The 20194-nt window shown below is 36.3% G+C and overlaps 1 protein-coding gene across 2 annotated transcripts; it reads left to right on the top strand.

Annotated features, from left to right (window-relative positions):
• The first annotated feature begins 1893 nt into the window (after positions 1 to 1893).
• On the top strand, positions 1894 to 12354 carry LOC104907705 (protein SPA1-RELATED 4). Of its 2 annotated transcripts, XM_010696675.4 has the most exons (8): positions 1897 to 2154; positions 2846 to 4105; positions 4530 to 4687; positions 5569 to 6517; positions 6592 to 6738; positions 6873 to 7184; positions 10639 to 10698; positions 11696 to 12354. In XM_010696675.4, exons 2-8 carry the CDS (start codon positions 3221 to 3223, stop codon positions 11882 to 11884), a joined length of 2700 nt encoding a protein of 899 aa, XP_010694977.2. In that variant the 5' UTR covers positions 1897 to 2154; positions 2846 to 3220; the 3' UTR covers positions 11885 to 12354. The 2 variants fall into 2 exon arrangements, with proteins under 2 accessions (XP_048498745.1, XP_010694977.2); XM_048642788.2 differs by lacking the exons at positions 10639 to 10698; positions 11696 to 12354 and having other exon boundaries at positions 1894 to 2154; positions 6592 to 6784; positions 6873 to 7117.
• The last annotated feature ends 7840 nt before the right edge of the window (positions 12355 to 20194 follow it).

The following is a 20194-nucleotide window of genomic DNA, read 5'->3' on the forward strand; positions in this document are numbered from 1 at the left end:
AATTTCCACTGACCTTCTTCACACCATCATTGAACCGGACCTCACTGCCATGACCGCCTGGAACCGCCTCCGGGACATATTTCAAGATAATAAAAATTCCCGCGCGGTGGCTCTCGAACAGGAGTTCTCTCATCTCTCCATGGCAGACTTTCCTAATGCATCTTCCTACTGTCAACGTTTGAAGGAATTATCGGACCAACTTAAACAAGTCGGCACCACCGTTTCTAATGACAGACTCGTTCTTCAGTTGGTTTCGGGATTGACTCCGGCATATAATACCGTCGGCACTTTCATTCGGCAGACGAGCCCTCTTCCTCCCTTTTATCAGGCTCGTTCGATGCTCACATTGGAGGAATCCGGCCTCGCTAAACAGGCCGCCAGCACCGCCTCTCTTAGTAAGGGTGAGGTTGTTTGGTTTAATTCTAATATCACAAGTCCTAACTCTTAGTGGTTGTTTGTTATACATAACTACTTTTTAAAATTAAATAATTGTTTGGTTCACTAAAAATGAGAAAAATGGAGGCAATGAATATTCTTAAAAAATTGAAATTTTTACAAATATAGGAAATTGAAATTCCCATAAAACATGGGAATTTATTCATCTAGCCTCTTTTGGTCATTCAAAATTCCCACAACAATTCATGGGAATTACAAATTCCTTTGATGTCAACTAAACACATTAGTCAATTTTCTAGGATTAACAAAAGGAAAATCACTTCCTTTAAAATAGAACTTCCAATAGAAATTAAATTCTCATGTATACCAAATAACCACCTAGTATATCTCTCCTTCCTTTTCTGTCTCGTACCTCCAAGTCTTTTAGTTGTTTTTTTTTTTCATTTTTTTATTTTTGTCAATACATAAATTTTACTATTAATTAAATCATGATTATTTATTTTTCGTTAGATTATGAACAACATGTTTTCAAATTTTCAAATTTTTTTCTAATAAACATAATTCCAAAATTATATTTACAAAAGAGTTGTTGATTCTATAAATAATAAATAGAATTTTCTATATATTTATTAAATTGAGTATTATTAATATGAAGTATAAGAGATATGTGTGACATAGAAGCTCAATAGATAAAAGGAGGTAATCATGAAAAATTTAGGAAAACTAGGACTGGAGACCGATAGCTCTTAGGAGGACTTAGTTTATGATTGTAGTTCTAGAGGTGGCGATCATGTTGTCTGGATTATGTTCATCTGAAGTCATATAGAATTTGTCTTGTTTTTTTTATCAATTTGGTCTGGGTCGGGTTTTAAGGTGAAACGGGTCAGGCCGAATATCGTGTTAAGTCAAAGTTGCTAAATTCAAAAGCTCCTACGAAAAATGGTAGCCTACAAATGATGAATAAATTAATGATCATTTAATGATTGAGTTTTGATGATACCTATATTACCAATTAAAGATGAAACTAAAAGTATGTTAAATAAAAAATAAAATAAAAACATATTATAGTTATACTTCATTATCACTTTCTAAGTGAAAGTCAATAATGTTGAGTTAACTTTCAAATCAAAACATTTCAAACCGTTTCAATTTCGAGTCTAGCTAATTCAGTTTGATTTAGAACGGTTCGTGTGATATCAAATTTTGGGTTAATTTCGACTTCTTCCATTTTGATCCACATCCGTGCACGATCTAAATGGTAAAGGTCTTTCCTTAAGGGTCGGTTGTGGGCGAAGAGGGATTCGAACCCTCAACAATACTGTGGTTCGTAGCCACGTAGTCTACTCCTTTGAGTTACAGGCCCCACCCCGTCCACTGGATCTGTAAGGCTCATTAGGTTGGATCAATCAGGTCGGTTTATTTTGCCAAGTCTAAAATTGAATATAGAGTAGAACTTTTATATGAATAAAAAAAAATACTCCCTATATGTGTTTATGTGGTGTGGAAAATATATGGTCCACGTTTTATGTGGAGAGATTTTGGTTGGGTACCTTTTTCTGAGGAAAAGGGTTGGCCCTGAAGAAGGAATTTATGAGGTTGTGGTGCTTTGCTGTTTCTGAAGCTCAGCTTCACTAAAAGTTGGTGTTTTTATTTTTATTTGTGTATGGAGTTTCTTCTTCAGCTTGATCGCTCATTCTAGCTTCCCAAACTTCTCACCTTCAGCTTAAGCTTAAGCTTAATGCCCCTCTCTTCTTGCTGGTAACACACACACTCTTCCTCTTTCTTTCTCTCTGTGAAGTGGCAGTATGATATGAGTGCTACTTGTAAGTTACCATGTGTATGAATGATGATGGGTTTTTCTGGGTTGTTATTATCTTTTTGTTATGGTTTGATATTTGCATGTTTATAATTTATACTTTAAATGGGTATTCTGTGAAAGATCAGAGGTTTTGTTGGTCAAAGTTGTTTTCTTGGTAGAAGTTGTAGATTGTTAAATTCTGTTGTTGTTGTACTAAAACTTGTGGTTGCAACTTGCAAGTTACTCTTTTGAAAGGGTCTCAATGGAATGTCAATTTTGTAATGATTTAGCTTATCTTATTTCATACTGGCTATAGTTTATGTTCATGGTAGAAGGGGAAGAAATAAATTGTTTAATACTCTGCTCATATGTGAATTGTCAAAGAATCCAACAGATGCAGCTAACACAGCTAGTCTTGAGTTTTGCTTCATTTGATACTTGTTCCTCAATTGGCATGCCTTTTTTCATCATGAACCTTTATATATAGTTCATAAGCGACCACTTATGTCATTTTAGTTTTATTTTTCTACAAATTCATATGATTTTTTGTCACAAAGTAGTCCATTATCTTGTGGAAGTAGTTTGGTTTTTAGTTTTTCTACTTTGCTAATATTTGATTTTCTCATATTTGTTTTTTTTTTATTTGTCAAGGAAATTGTGAAGAACAGGTTTATATAACATTGTCCTTAAGTAAACATTGTTGTTGTGAATCTGTTATAATCTGTCGATGGACGGAAGGAGATACTGTTTGATAAGATTAGATACTTGTGGTTTAGATATATTGCTTTGAATCTCAAACCACTTGCTGAGAGACTGACATGCTTGAGCTGGCATACACAATCTCAAAGTTAGTTGAAGCTATAAATTTTCGTGATGCTCAAATTAGAAGATGCTGGAGGTTTAGAGGACGACTGTTGATAGGTAGACGGTGACAAAAGCTGGAGCAATTTTTATTTGTGCTGTTGTATTCCAGATAAACCTGATGTGCAGTAGACCTCAGGCAAATGTGTTTATTACTGAAAGTTTATGTGCTGCGCTTGGTGTGATGATTGCTCGGTGATAATGGAAGGTTCATCTGATACTGGTTGGCGGAAGTCATCTGGTTCGAGAGGATTAAATACTTCTGCATCTTCAGAAAGGAATCTGAGGCTGCTCCATGTGAGTAGACGTAGCTTATCAACAGATGCATCGCGCAATTCAGCTTTTGGGAGTGGCCGGAAGGTAAGAGATGCTCTTGGGCAAGCTCCAAGTGACCATCTCAGGAAACAGCTTGGTGCTTCTGGTGTTTCAGAGGATGAGGTAGCGATGGATCCTGTACTTCGTAGTATAGAATGGGAAGATGTCAGCTTGAGACAGTGGCTGGACAATCCAGAACGCAGTGTTGATGTGATTGAGTCGTTGCATATATTTAGACAGATTGTTGAAATTGTTAGCAGCGCACATTCTCAGGGAATTGTTCTAAATAATATACGGCCTTCCTGCTTCATAATGTCTTCCTTCAACCATGTATCCTTCATTGAGTCCGCGTCTTGCTCAGATTCTGGATCAGATTCTTTGGAGGATGGATTTGATGGTCAGAATATGGAGACTAAACAGCCATGTTCTTCCTTACCACATGATCTACTTGAGCAGAGAAGCAAACCGGGCCATAAAGAAACCCAACGGATACCAGAAAGCAGTGGCTCAAAGTCTCATGTGATCCAGGCAATGAATTTAGCTTCCGCAGAGGAGAGAGCTTGGTGTGAAACTAAGGAAAATCGAAGCTGCAGGAAGGCTGGAGAAAAGCAGTCTTTCCCAATGAAAGAACTTTTGGTAATGGAGACAAGTTGGTATACTAGTCCAGAGGAGATTGCAGGTTCCCCATGTTCCTGTGCTTCAGATGTTTATCATTTAGGTGTTCTTCTATTTGAGGTCCGTAAACTTGATATAGTCATTGCATTCATAAGAATCTTCGTTGCCTTAAGTTTTTGCTGCTATATTATGTTCACTGGGGAAGGTTTTCAATTTGTCTAGTTCTCCTTGCTTTACCTCTTAGCTTATAAAAATTGTAGATAATACCATCCAGATATAGTTGTCACATTGTTTTAAGCCCTCATAATAAAGAGATGCATGATTTTCCTAAAGACCCATTATAATAGTTGATTGCTTCCATGCTCTCCACGACACTCTTTTTAATGATAGTGGGAAGCCCAATCATAAATGATTACTTTATAGGAAAGGTGACAACAATTACGGGACATCTTATATTAGGGAATGCGACTAGTATTTCTAAATGGAGTATATTACAAGACCAAGCAGGAAGTAAATCTAATGTTGAAAATATTTGGTGAAACAGTTATTTTGCACCTTTAGCTCCATTGAAGAAAAAAGTGGAACTATGTCTAGTTTACGACATCGAGTTCTTCCTCCACAACTTTTGCTGAAATGGCCTAAAGAAGCTTCATTTTGTTTATGGTTGTTGCATCCAGACCCTTGTAGTCGGCCAAAAACAAGGTAAGTGCTACTGCTCAAATATTATATTTCAAACTTATTGTGCTTTGTCTTAGTTGGCAACTTGAACAGACTAAATCTGTATTCTGTTAGCAAACCTGCAATCTGAAGGAAGATAAGACTGCATCTTAGAATGGATTAACATTAACCCAGGGGAAAATTTCATCGAGGAGCCTTGCTTTTTTCCATTATTTTCTTATGTGGTTGTCGTTTTTTAGAAGGTTTTTCAAGATTCTGGCAAGAATAGACATGGATATCTTAAATACATTATCACCTTCGTGGTTATAAGACAGTAAATTCTTTAGCCAACTAACACGGCAATTTTAATATTATTTCAATTTCTAAAAGTATCATTGCCACAATGTTTTTGTTGTAATAAAGTGGTTATTTGCAAAATGGATGCTCACTGCCCAGCATCATTTTGCTGTTTTTGTATATTCTGATTGATGAACCTGTGCCTAACCCCTGATTCCTCATATTAGAAAGTTTAGGTTGTCATCATGCAATTATGCTAAACATGAAGGTGTGTCACATAAAAGTGCCTAGTAATGTTAAAAGTTTTCAATCTATGTTTGGTGATAAATTTGTCAAATTCAAATTTTATGCTTTCATTTTGATTACCTTCTACTTCTCTACCTTTACTGCTTGAACATAATAGGGCTTGTTAAACAAGATGTTGCTTTATATGATTACCTAATTGCTTTATGTTTGTGGAACGAGTCTATGCAATGATTTGAACAATAATCAAGAAATCAATGGCAGTTCATTGCATACAAGCTTTGGAAGAATGGCCGAGAGTAGAGAGAAATCCTTTGTAGAAGTGTAATAATAGTTTCTCCTTGTGACATTTTAATGATCAATCTCTCCCTTTATGCCAATATCAGTGAGCTGCTGCAAAGTGATTTCCTTAATGAACCTAGGAATGACATTGATGAACGTGAAGCTGCAATAGAACTCAGAGAGAAGATAGAGGAACAAGAATTGTTACTTGAGTTCCTTGTACTGATGAGACAGGGGAAACAGGATGCTGCTAATAAGTTGCATAATACGGTTTCCTTTTTGTCTTCTGATATTGAGGAAATTCTGAATAAACAAAAAGCTTTAAAGGAGAAAGGAGGCACTTTCTCAGGCCCGGAGCGGATTCGCCGGTCAGCAACAGATTTCCCTCCACTAAATACCGTTGATCATGAAACAGTAAGGAATTTGAACGCAACAGATCATAACAGGCAAGGAACTCAAATACATGATGTTGTGAAGTATAGTTTTGAACAAAGTGAAAGTCATGATCAGGAAAGTTTGCTTCTGAAGAACTCACGATTGGTAAACAACTTTAAGAAACTTGAGTCAGCCTATCTTTTGACAAGGCACAGGCCAGCAAAGCTGTCAGGGAAGCCAGTGGGAGGCCATTCTCAGCTTAGCAGCAATAGTAGAGGATCTGTAGTTTTAACTGAAAAAAGTTCTAGTGTTTCACTATCAAAGGAGCATAGGAACAACAATGGGGAAAGTGGATGGATTAGCCCTTTTCTTGATGGTTTATGCAAGTATCTGTCTTTTACTAAAATGAATGTTAAAGCAGATTTGAAGCAAGGGGATCTCTTAAATTCTTCCAACCTGGTTTGTTCTGTCAGTTTTGATCGTGATGGAGAGTTTTTTGCAACAGCTGGGGTTAATAAGAAGATTAAAGTATTTGAGTGTGATGCCATCCTCAGCGGAGATCGTGATATCCATTATCCGGTTGTTGAAATGGCTTGTCGTTCAAAACTTAGCAGCATCTGTTGGAATAGCTATATCAAAAGCCAGATTGCATCGAGTAATTTTGAAGGCGTAGTGCAGGTGGGTCGTTGATGCTGTGAGCATAATGTGAAATTTCTGGTACTTTAATGCTTACTTCTTTTTTACATTGGCAGGTATGGGATGCTGCGAGAAGCCAAGTGTTTATGGAACTCAAAGAACATGACAGGCGGGTCTGGTCTGTTGATTTCTCGTCAGCCGATCCAACACTATTGGCAAGTGGAAGCGATGATGGTTCAGTTAAGCTCTGGAGTATCAATCAGGCAATTCTATTTCTGCATTTGGTGGATGTCAGCTTTGACACTAAACGTACTGTTGTTATCTAATTACTGTTGCTAAACGGATTAATGTTCTGGGGTTGTGATATGTGTTTCTCTCACATGGGTTGTTGCTGCAGGGAGCAAGCATCGGTACCATCAAAACAAAAGCCAATGTCTGCTGTGTTCAGTTTCCGATGGATTCTGGTCGTTCTCTTGCGTTTGGTTCCGCAGACCATAGAATATACTACTATGATCTGCGGAATCCTAGAGTACCGTTATGCACGTTGATTGGGCACAACAAGACAGTAAGCTACATCAAGTTTGTGGATTCCACCAATCTGGTATCTGCATCAACAGATAGTACACTGAAGCTTTGGGATTTATCATCGTGTGCATCTCGGGTTGTTGAGGGCCCTCTTCAGTCATTTACTGGACACTCAAATATGAAGGTATGTATTAACTTAATACTTCCTCCGCTCCAAAAAGAATGTAACACTTGCATTTTCAGAGTCAAACTTTAGGACTTTGACCACGAATTCCCACCACTATATAAATAGTAACATTGTCGTGTGGTGTTAAATTCATGTTAATGTGTACTTTAAAAATATAATTTTCTGATAATTTCTCTTAATACGTAATTGAAGATATTTATAGTCAAAGTTGTGCATTGGAGACCGTCAAAACTCAAGTATTGCATTCTTTGTGAAGCGGAGGAACTATAATCTCCAGAGTATGCTATAGTTGCACTTATGTTCTTACTGGAGTTTCAAACTGATCAGAGACATACAGGCACCTATGTGTTGTTACTGTTGGATGCTTTTACCTTGTCAATAACTGTATTTGTGCTCTTCTTTCCAAACTATGTATTTGTGCTTCTATTTTGCTTAGGTTTCTATTGCATAATCTGTTTGGAGTATGTAGCTTCTGAACTTAAAAAAAAAAAAAGAGGAAACAGAAAATTACAGTGTTGTAGATACTGGATCATAGAATTCCTCTTTGTGGTAGGGCATTGAGGGAAGGGGCTTGGATGTTTGTAGCCTTACCCTTGCAAATTCTAAGTGATACATTCCCGAGTACCCCCAACCCCTCCCGGTCTTACTCACACGAATGAAAGGGAAGAAGAAAAGCCTTCTGAAGTCTAGAGGCAAGGCACGTAATGGCATGCTACTTGAGTAAGAGAGTGGTTGGCTCGAAAACATTTTCTAAAAAAAGTGCTCTTTTCATTTTCCTTTGTTTGATTTGTAAAAGGTAAAAAATAGTTTTCGTAAGGGTGAAACAGCTTCCTTCCCCCCGAAGGGAGAGTGTTGGAATATGCTTCAAAAATTATTGTAGTTAATTAGTTCCTAATTTGTAGAATTAAGTTACTAGGTGGTTTTAGACTAAAAAAAAGTGTTAATTAGTTATTTATGATTTTATGGAGAATAGTAGTGGGTCATGTCCTCCACTACCTAGTCATGTTCCTTGTACTTAGGTTAGTGATGTTGGATGCTTTAGCCTATTTAAAGGCTTCTAATGTACTTTACAAGTTGGAATGAAATTTGTTCTTCTTTTCCCTCTCTCATTTCTATCATAATTTCAACATGGTATCAGCGCCGGATTAGATACCGAAGAGAGAGAATAGGAAGTAAGCCATTGCAGGCCATCTTCCAATCTATGAGTAAAATAAACATGAAGGTAATTATGGTGAAGAGATGTGCTTCACAAAGGCGTATGGAGAGAAGTGATTGCTCGAATGAAGGTTGTTGATAATGTGTATCAGCAAGGCTTTCATCCTAAAATAAATTGTTAATAGGTGGAGTAATCCACCAATCTATATGTTAGTCATTGTCTCTCTAATTCTTCAATGTGGGGTAACTATTTCCTAACTCACATGTGAGTTATACTCTTAACACTCCCCCTCACATGTGAGACACCTTTAATCTTGTAATTTGGATAGGTCATAACATCCTCGTTGGGCCCTCTTTGGACTTCCAACATGAGGTTAACTGATCCCGTTCTTGGAGCCATCACAATCCTGTTGGAATATGCTTCAAAAATTATTATAGTTAATTACTCCCTTCGTCCGAGAATAATTTGAACACTTTATTTTTATGTTTGTCCCAAATTAGTTTGAATACTACATTTTTGACATGGTCTCACTATTAATATTATTTCTTTTACACTCCTTTAATCCACACTCTACATTTTATCAATAAAAAGTTTCCCAACTTTCTATATCCTTAAAAAAAAAAGTACTCTAACTTCTATCACATCTACTTTTTAAATAATATAACATTTGATAACCACACTACAATTTATCACCTTATAAAAATTATTAAAAGAGACGGTCTAATTTTAATATAAAAGTAGACCTAGTCACTAAATGGGTTAAACTAGTCACCGAAAGAAATTAACTTAGTCACTGTTGGGCTAATTCTCTTTTTAATATTGGGCTTACCGTTACCTAATATTAATTTAAAAGTAGGCGGTCTCTTACAAGACAAATTCATCACCTTAAAATTATGTGTCCTAACAAGTGTTCAGATCTTTCGGGGGGGAGCTTTCTCGGGGACGACAGAGGGAGTAGTTCCTAATTTCTAGCATTAAGTTACTAGGTGGTTTTAGATTAAAAAAGACCATATGTTAATTAGATTAAAAGACCATGTGTTAATTAGTTTCTTATCAATGGAGAATAGTTGTGGATCATGTCCTCTAGTATCTAGTCATGTTTTTTGTTATTAGGTTAGTGTTGTTGGATGCGTTAGCCTATTTAAAAGCTTTCAATGTACTTCACAATTTGGAATGAAATATGTTCGTCTTTCCCCTTTTTCATTTCTATTATAATTTCAACGAAGAGGTGCCGCATATTTCTCCTTGTTCCTTACCGTCCTCTTTCCTATCTCCCATCCGTCCTCATGTTCCATTTCATTCTTCTATTCTCTCTAACTTTGCATGGAAAGAACTAAACAAACCCCTGGGAAATATTTTACTATGGAAAATCATTTTCTGTTGAAATTGTTTTCCATCCAACCAAACGGAGACTCAGACACAATTTTGTCCATTCCGTGCTGAAAATTGGTTCAATATTGAATATTTTAGCTTCTCCGATAAGGAACAATCAGAGATGAACTGATAATATCTTTTTTCTTAATGATCTTTATGCTATGTGTCTGAATTATACTTCCTCCGTTCTTTTTTAACAACATTTCCCTTATTTGGAAGTTTCATATTAATTGCAACATTTCCTTATTTGGTAATATCTTGTCTCTATCTCTTTCCTATTACATGAGTTCTACTTTTTATTAATATTTTTTTCTCTCCTCTTTACATGGGATTATAATAATGTGCCAATGGGGGTATGTTATTATAAAACGGGGAAGTATGTTAATTCTTTTGGAATCTTGTCTTTTTGACATGGAAAATGATTGGGAAAACGTCAAATTGGTGTCGTAGCGAAACAAATAGCCAATCAGGAGATATGGCCAAAATGGTGAAGGTGTGCTAATCAGCAACTTGAAAGGAGTCCTATTATGTTTGCCTTGTTTGGATGCCACTCCGCCCAAATATAGTGCCAAGTATTCATTGGCAACATTGGAGATGATTATCTATCAAATTAAATTCTCTTTAGAAAAAATAAAACTAGCATATTATATCTTTATATCATAAGAAGTATGATATTCCCTTCACCGGACATAAAAGTAGATATCCAGGAGAAAAATCATAATGAACTAAAGATGTCTTTTGTACATGAATATGGGAGACATCCTGACCTGCCTCAATAATAATTCCTCCCTCTATGAATACAAAAGAACAAAATGCCATAGATGTAGATCTGCATATGGCTTGTTATTGGAACTTCTGTTCTGTTGGCTAATGGCTTGTGTTTCCTCTCTGCTGCTAATGCTTTTTTTTTTTGTTTTTCAGAACTTCGTAGGTCTTTCCGTATCAGATGGTTACATTGCCACTGGTTCCGAAACAAATGAGGTAAAGCTTAATTGGATAGATTCTACGGATAATTGTTTCAGTTTTGGGGATAATAGAAATTGCTCCTTTACAGAGCTTTCAGGGAAGCTAGTATTTCCACAAAATGCTAAATCCCGACATTTGATTGTTTGGACATCAGTAGGAGACTAAAACTTACTAGTGGTGGAAGTTAAAAAAATAAAAATAGAAATTTATTCTTTATTTCTTGGCAATTTGGTAGATTCTTTTGCCTAAGACTGGCTTTATTTGAGGTATACCTATCAAAACTAGTTATATAACTTAGTTTTTTTGAGGGGAATTTATATAAGTTATAGTAAGTTTCATTAGTTATGTTTATCAGTTGACATTATTGTTTCCTAAAGTTTACTTAGTAATGGTTGATTTCAGAAAAAAGCAAAAGACTAAACTATTGATGGTGGAACTTAGAAAAAAAAATAGATGTTTTCGCATTTTTATATTTTGGCAATATAAGAGTTCTTTCTCCTATGTTTTCATATGGCAAAATAGACATGTCTTCACTCCTAAATAAATTTAGGTAGTTAGATGCCTAGTATTGCTATAAGGATGTTCCAATGGCTCGATAAACATCTATTGTTTTCTTTGTTTATTTACTTTCGGATCGGAACATCTATTAGCTTCTTAATTATGTAATGAAATAATGATGTATTACCCCTGTTTTCTTATATCGTCATTTTAGTAGTGGACGAACATTTTAGGAATCCGAAATGAATTATGAAATTTATTTATCAAGCCCTATATGAGTGAAGATGTTGGAAAATGAAAATGAGTTTGGAAATATTAGAAACGTGAGGCTGCTGGTGGAAGTTCACCTATATTTTGTATTCCTTGATGGCCTGATTCTGGTGATCATGTATAGATGAGTAATAGTTATCTGTCAGATTCATCCGAAATATAGCCATAGCTAAATTCTCAGGTACTGACTGGGCTATTGAATCATGTACTCTGCTGACGCTGGTTTTTGGGGCCTAATGAACAGGTTGTCATCTATCACAAAGCTTTCCCAATGCCAGCTCTATCGTTCAAGTTTAACAGTGTCGATCCACTTTCGGGTAATGAAACCGATGATGGTTCACAGTTCATCTCCTCTGTCTGTTGGCGTGGGCAATCATCAATGCTGGTAGCTGCAAATTCGACAGGAGACATCAAGTTGCTGGAAATGGTCTGATTTTTCGGAGTGCCCACAAGTGGCCAAGGATAGGTGTATAGGGAAATTGAAGGAGTTCCTCTTGAAAGATTTCTTTTGGGGCGCGATTGTTTGTTCGAGGTGAATTGCTTTAAAGGGGGATTAACCATTTACCAATTTTTGATATTAGATCAGAGAAGATCCTATTGGTGTGAAGATACAGATATTATTTGATGTAAATAAATTTTTTAGGCACAAAGAAGGTAAGATGCATGATCAAGCCCTTGTATAACCTCTTATAGGTCAAAAGTTCCATTTATCACCAAATAGCAGCCTTCCAATTAGAGATTATGTAATGCTAAATTTTCATTCTGTTTCTCCTAGCTGGGTTACGTATAGTAGCTAGTTTAGTTAAAATAATTAGTCTTTGTTACAGGGACACACTATGGAACTCATGCAGGAATCTATTGATGAATTTTTTACGTATATGGACTATTGGATTTCAATTTTAATGGATTTGCACATTCACGACATTCAAGGTTATGTTTTCATGTGTAAGCTAAATTCTTGGCTTTCAAGTAACCTTCAATTAGTTTATCTGAATCTTGATAGCACAAGTTACAAAAACAACCTTGTTTATGTTAGGTTTTATAAGCAATAATTAAGCAGCGGATTAAAATTAAAATCATAATCAGAATTTCATGTATATAACTAATATGAGTCTAAACACATAATATTATATCTTTGTAGTGTGTCTTCCCTTTGCTGATTCAATTACCAAACAAATAACTCCAATGTGCAATTGCTCTATTGGTGTTACACCTCATGAATGAACCCCACTGATTAGACAACTTAGATCATGAATAGTGATTTGATGAAAGAGAAAAACTTTTGTTCTCACTTTGTGAAAACACAAAAACCTTTGTTCTCACTTTGTGAAAACACACCTAATAGAAGAGATTTTAACATTATTTCGCAATATTGAGCGTCTTTTGTTGTGATAATTTGTGAACAATGAATTAATTAATTTTAAAATTGAAGAGAGGACTAGTATTTATGCAGAGATGGGAGATGTAAGAATAACAAACTATGCTTGCTTCTCACTGACAAACTTAAGTAACAAACTTCTAACTAACAAGTAGTTAATTATTAGTAGATCGGGTGTAGGATCGGGTAGGACTAAGAACCATAGTTCGAATAACCCCCCCCCCCTACCCTACACACAAAAGTTGGGAGGTGGGTGTGAAGTAAGATCAACCAATCCTAACTTGGACAAAAGGAATTTGAAATGAGGAGAAGACAAGTCTTGGTTAAAACATCTACCAATTAAGAAGTTGTAAGAAGATAAGACAGTTGAAGAAGACCTTCTAACACCTTATCCATTGTAAAATGACAGTCAATGTCAATATGTTTTGTTCTTTCATGAAACACTAGGTTCCTGGCAATGTAGAATGCACTCTGATTATAACAAAAAAGAGTGACAGGTTTGAGATTAGAAGCTCTTAACTCCTCAAGCAGCCTTACTACCCATGTGACCTCAGCAACAACTGCTGCCATTGCTCTATATTCAGCCTCTGATGAAGACTTGCTAATTGTTCCTTGCTTCTTAGATTTTCATGATATAGGAGATTTGCCAAATAATAGAATGTAACCAATAATGGATTTCCTTGTATCACTACAAACGGCCCAATCTGAGAATGCTTGTAGAGTTAAGGAATCATTGCCAATCAATATAATGCCTTGACCGTGTGTGTTGTTAAGATATCCTAGAATGTGATCAATGCTTGTAAATGAGAAGTCTTAGGTGCGCGCTTGCATGAACTGGTGATTGACTAAACAATATATGCTAAATCAGGCCTAGTATTGGTCAAGAAGTTGAGTTTACCAACGACTAGAGATCTATAGGTCTCTAGATCAGGAAGAAGATCCCCATTAGTAGCTTATAGCTTTGTATTGAGAGGAAAGGGAGTTGTAGCTTATCTAGAAAGATCAAGACTACAATCAGCAAGTAATTCTCTAATAAATTTCTTCTGACTGAGTAGTACATTTTCAGGAACATATATATCCTACTTCAATACCTAGGAAATAATGAAGTAGCCCCAAATCATTGATGTTGAAGGTGGAGTGAATATGTTTTAAAGCAGTGATGATCCCTGTAAGTATAATGTCATCAACATATACAACAACTATAGTAATATGAACCTCAATATTCTTAATAAGGAGGCTATAGTCATTTTTAGACTAGATGAAGCCTTGGACAGTGAGTTTAGAGACAAGCTTGGCAAACAATTGCCTAGAATCTTGCTTAAGACATAAAGAGACTTTTTCAACCTACAAACATAATTATGAGGGTTGGGAAAACCAACAGTGACCTTCATGTACACCTCTTTATGCAAATCTCCATGGAGAAAAGCATTGTTGACATCTAATTGGTATATAGGCCATTTTTTGTGAGTTGTTAAGGTAATAATGCACCTAATAGTTGGTATTTTAACTACATGAGAGAATCTCGTCATAGTCTATGCCATATCTTTGATTTTAGTATTTTACCCCTTGGCTACCGATTTGGTGTTACATCTTTCAATAGAGCCATCTGCATTCAACTTTACTTTATACATCCATTTATTGCCTATACTTTCTTGTCGAAAGGTAAGGGACTAGATCCCAAGTGTGATTGTCAATGAAAATTTGGATTTCTTTTTCCATAATCAAGTTGAGAAGAAGCTCCTGTGTAGGAAATTGGTTCTTTAATAGCAAAAGAAGGAGCAACGAAGAATACTTTGTGAGAAGAGGGATAGGAGGAGAATGAAACTAAATTGCACCAATGTCTAGGAATAGAAGAAGTAGTTGTTGAGTCTTGTTCACTTCGTAACCTACGTCTTGAGTTACATTGCCTACTATGTTAGGCCACTCTTGTCTACTGTGATAATATCAGTGTTATCTATCTTTCTAATAACTCAGTACAACACCATTGTACCAAACATGTTGAGATGGATATTCAATTTGTGTTGTGGGAAAAGGTTATGTTGGTTCAGGTACAAGTTCCATGTCCCGTCTAAGTATTAGTGTGCAAACATCTTTACAAAAGGACTATTCTCCAAATTCTATAGGTTAAAACTCCTTTTTCTCTCCTAACCTTCCCATCTTAAAGGACGCCTTTTGTTTTACCAGTTAGTGGATAGGAAGTTACTAATATTCAAATGTTCATAATCAGTTGGGGGTTAGAGAGAAACTATCTCCTCTCTCTAGCTTTTTGCTTTCTTGCGATTTTCGATATTGATTTCTCTTTTTTGAAAAGTTCCTCATCTCTGCTGAATGCCATGGCAAAAGGATTGAAGAAAGGACATGGAGGTCAAAATAAGAGTCAGCAACATAAGGATAAGGCTACGAAAAAACCTCAACTGTGGGATGCTCGTAGAATGAAAGACATCAATGAAATGCTAGAAGCTCTGACGTTAAGCTGGACTCCTGAAGAGGAAGAGGATAATGAATCGCAATCTTCTATTGACAGAGAAGTATCAAGGCAGGATTCTGCAGCATTTGAAGCAGCAAGAATTTTAACGGCTAGTTGGGTTAAGTCAATCCGAACGCCCAAACCTTTTATGTTTCGGTGAATCCTCCTCCTTACCCGATGCAACAGCTTTTGAGCAATCAATGTACGCCATCTTCTAGTAATTCTACTAGTTGGTGTCATTCTCTATTTAACAATCTGAGGGAAGAGGGGTTAGATTTAACTGGTCGGGGGTGATGTTAATAAGGGTACTGTTGGAAAAGGGGTTAAAATCACGATGGAGGATGTACAACCTGAAATTGAATATTGGGGTAATACAGTTGTGTGTTACATTTTGGGGATTAAACCTCCGTTTCGAATTGTTGATGGATTTATTCGGAGAGTTTGGAGGGTGTTTGGAGTACAGAAAGTTGTGATGATGGGTAATGGCGTTTTCATAGTGAAATTTCGAAGTAATGAGAAAAAGAGAAGGCTATTGGTGTAGGGCCTATTCTGGTTGATAGCAAACCTGTGATTGTGAAGCGATGGGCTCCTGATATGGATATTCATGCTGAGGATGTTAAGGTGGTACCAACATGGATTAGGTTACCTTTGAAATACTGGGGGAAATCCACCCTGTTGAAACTGGCCAGTTTTGTGGGTAAACCTATTAGGACTGATAAGGCCACTACATAGAAGGACATGCTAGCATCTTGGTGGAAGTATCATTGGAACAACAATTTCCTGATGACATTACTTTCACTAATGAGATAAGGCTTGATTCAGTGGCAGAAGGTGCATACATTATGAATGTAAACCTATAATATGCTCAGACTGTAAACGTGTGGGCCACACAATGGAACAATGCAGACAAAAAAGGTTTGAAGTAGCAAAGTATAAGTTACAATCTAAGAAGAAATGGGTGGTAAAAGAACCTTTCAAGGTAAAATCTCCTGTCACTGCTTCTGTTTTACCTACTATTGTTGAGGATGTGGCTGAAGTGGTGAATCATCAGACTGGGGGAATGATGTAACTCAGGTAAATGAGGGCAACCAACCCCTGCCAATGTGAAAATAGGGCTTCTATTGGAGAGCATGTGGGGGAGGCTGTTACAAAACCTCTTGACAATTCATTGGTGGATGTAAGTGAGAAGGGGGCAGGAAGGAAAAGAACCTAATGGATAGTATAGAGTTTTGGAATGTAAGAGAAGTTAATAGTCCTAATAAACATGGAGATGTTAGATGTCTCTTGAATCAATTGTTAGTGCGGTTGTTTGGTTTGTTAGAAACTAGAGTGAAAGCATGTAATTTCCCTAAGATATTTGATAGAGTCTGTGCAGGGTGGAGTGTGGTTACAAACTACAACCTGCATAGGGGAGGCAGGGTTTAATTTGGTTGATTTGGGTCCCTTGAAAGTTCAATGTGAACATTATAGAGGTGGTTGCGCAATTAATTCACTCTGAAATGAATCATAAGGGGTCTAATAAAAAGTTCTTAACTATGTTGTATGGAGCAAGCTTAGCTAGTTTCACCACAGGTGTGGTGCATTATCATTAAGGGCATGTTTGGCAAAACTAGCGGTTCTAGTAGCTGTTAGTGGTTGTAGTAGTGGTAGCTGTTGGGGGTAGCTGCTAGCTGTCTACTAGTAGCTGTCAGCGGTCAGCGATTAAATTAGTTATTTAACTACAAGTGTTTGACAAAAGTAGTTGTTGGAATTGCAAAAGACAATAAATGACATTTATTCTAATATAAAATGAACTAAAACAATTTTATATGTTCGTTCAATAGTTAAATTCAATATTTATTTTTTCAAAGAAGTTACACAAAAAAGAGTATATGACTTTTTAGTTGCTTAAATAAATGTATAAATCTAAGAAAATATTCAACCCTTGAAAATTTTATATTACCAGTTTTAACTAAAATACTTGTAAAATATATTATCTTTAAAATAAATATTTAAATTACATCTCTGCTATTGTAAAACAAACATTGAATTGCCATAAAATAAAGGGTAATGTTATATGTAGCCCTTAGGTCTACATATAAGCATTAAATACATTTCTTTAAATGGAAACAGTTTAAGAATTCAAGACAAATTTTCACATCAACTGAGGTAATAAATGCTTGATTCAATATTTTATTTCCATTTTAAACACCTTATACATAGCCCTAAGGGCTATGTATATCATTTTCCTAAAATAAAATAATTAATAAATAGTAAAAGGAAAAAAAACAAAAAAAAACATTGGTTAATAATTCTACCTATGCTATTATATAGTGTTTATTTGCTAGACCGCTAACTCTAAATCTCAAACGTTACTTGTAGTAACGTTCCAAAATCGCTACTCATAATCTACTCCAACTATTACCCGCTACTACAACAACTACTTTACCAAACACTCATAATTTTCTTAAGTAACGTTTCAATCTTGTCCAACCGCTAACCGCTACATCAAACACTAGTGCCAAACAGGGCCTAAATCATCTCATCTTTGCTGGTGATTTGATGTTATTAAGTAGAGGAGATGTCCCTTTTAGTTTGCTGATGAGAAGAGCACTAAAGACATTTGTTCATAGTTTAGGTCTGGAGGCAAGTCCATCTAAATCTGCAGTATATTTTAGCAATGTTCCAGATAAATTCAAAGAAGGATCCTACAAGTTACAGGTTTCCAAAAGGGAGAATTCCCATTCAGGTATCTTGGTATACCTATCACATCTAGGAAACTGACAAAGTGTGATTGTGATTTGCTGGTTGATAAAATGCTGAAAAGAAATACCTGCTGAAGCTTTAGGCACCTATCACATGTTGCCAGGGTTACACTAGTTATTTCAGTCTTATTAAGCCTTCACACATATCGGGCTCAGATTTTTCTACTTCCTAAAAGTGTGCTTAACAAAATTAGTCAAATTTGTAGAGCATTTCTGTGGGAAGGGAAGATATACCTATATAAGCCTGCCCTATATCCTAGTCATGGATTTGTATGCCTAAAAAAATGGAGGGTTGGGTATTAGAGATTGCATCACCTGGAATGCAGCTGTTGTGGGTACATTTGTGTGGCAAATTGCTCAAAAGAGGATGTATTATGGATTAAATGGATTCATACCATCTATGTTAAAGATAGTAACTGGTGGGCTTATACACCAACAAGTTCTGCCAGATGGATTTGGAAGGATATTTGCAAAATAAAGGAAATCTCTAAAGTTTCTTTTAATAACACTGGTAATTGGAGAGATGGAACTCATGTCTACACAACAAAGGAAGGCTATAGATGGTTTAAAGACCAATTTGAGAATGTGAGTTGGCACTACTAGGTCTGGAACAATATGAATGTTCCAAAACATGCTTTCATAGCATGGTTGGTAGCTTTAGTTAGAGTCAGGATAAGAGACAGACTGGTAGCAACTGGTCTATGCACAAATACAGATTTTTTTCTCTGTGATCAAGTGCAAGATTACATCTATTTTTCATATGCCTCTTTAGCAGAACAATCAGTACTCAGTTTATGCAGTGGTTGAGTATTACAGTTGCCGGGGATGAATGTTTATACACCACTTGGAAGAAATGGGGAAGGAAATACAGAAGTAAATGCCAATAGAGAATTGGTATACACTGCTCTGACTGCAACTCTATACTATATTTGGAATGCAAGAAATCACTCCTTGTGGAATGTTGCGGATGATTCCAAGTAATGTAGTTAAGAATATTAAGATGGATGTTTCTATTAGAGCTAGAACATGTGTAAATGACAAATGGTCTGCTAGTGAAAGAGAATGGTTAAATAGCTTATCAGGATGCTTTTTTTGGTTGTGTAGATTACTCACTTGTATTCTGTACTTGTGAGTGTAGGTTGTAATGTTGAGGCTGGAACTGCTTTTGTTTTTGGTAATATACTACTTACATTTTACCCAAAATATGTTCATAATCATTCATAGACTAGTTGAGTTTGTTATGATTGCCCTAGCTTTAGGCGTTTCCTAGGCCATAGTTTTGCATTGGTAGAGTGGAAGGAGAATGTGTGAACACCCTAATTAGGGGAGGAGATTGAGGTGAGTTTGGTGGGTCATGCTCGGAGATAGGTGGACTATGATGGAAAGCGTAATTTAAGTTAGTGAATAGGGAGGAATGTGAGTTTGGTGAGTGGGTGAATGGTAAATTGGTGGGATGCATTTTAGTGGACGAGAAACTATTCAAAAAATCGTTGAAGTCTTTGAGTAGCTTGAGAAAAAGAGCGAGCATTTGGGATAATACCTAGAGGATGATGATAAGCTATTGATTGATTGACTAGTCTGAGAGAGTGCATATGTGAGATTTGTGGCATTGATGCCCCACTTGTTGATTGAAATCTTCAACATGGCCAGTAATGTCTTGCAGAGTAGTAGGGTTAGGAAAATGTCTTTAGTTCGCCCATTTTAAGATATCTAGTGTCTCAAAGAGAGTGCGGGGTTGCATAGAGGTTTTTCTAGGCTCATAGGTGGGTGTGTTGGTAGTTAGGTTTGGTTGTGTGGTAGTAGCGTTGGATTTATGGCCAAAGGTAGGGTCCAGATTGTAGTTGTGAGGATAGAAATGAGCATAGGGGCCATCAAAGAAACTATACTTCTACCTGGAGATTGTCTAACCATGTTGTTGTTGTTTCGTAGGATATCATTACCTTCAATTTGTTCTTGAATGTTGCGATGAATAGGGTTTTAATAAGATCTCGGTGGGGGAGATATGACATTTGTAGGAAAATCTTCTTCGCCCAGGTAGTATACCTCGTTCATGAGTGTAGTAATGATCTTGTTCTTCCAAGGAAGGTTAAACTCTGAGCTTAAACTGTCGGAGTTACGTTGGCGAGGATCTCTGAGTGGGTAATCGTCATGGGA

The sequence above is a fragment of the Beta vulgaris genome, chromosome 4, assembly GCF_026745355.1.
Source record: "Beta vulgaris subsp. vulgaris cultivar EL10 chromosome 4, EL10.2, whole genome shotgun sequence".
Taxonomy (NCBI): Eukaryota; Viridiplantae; Streptophyta; class Magnoliopsida; order Caryophyllales; family Amaranthaceae; genus Beta; species Beta vulgaris.

What these genes read in the sequence shown, in the direction of transcription:
- LOC104907705 (XM_010696675.4), top strand. Translation starts at nt 3,221, where the DNA reads ATGTGCTGCGCTTGGTGTGATGATTGCTCGGTGATAATGGAAGGTTCA. An exon ending in AGCTCTGGAGTATCAATCAG is followed by an intron (nt 6,739 to 6,872) that starts GCAATTCTATTT and finishes TTGTTGCTGCAG; the next exon opens with GGAGCAAGCATCGGTACCAT. An exon ending in CTGGACACTCAAATATGAAG is followed by an intron (nt 7,185 to 10,638) that starts GTATGTATTAAC and finishes TTTGTTTTTCAG; the next exon opens with AACTTCGTAGGTCTTTCCGT.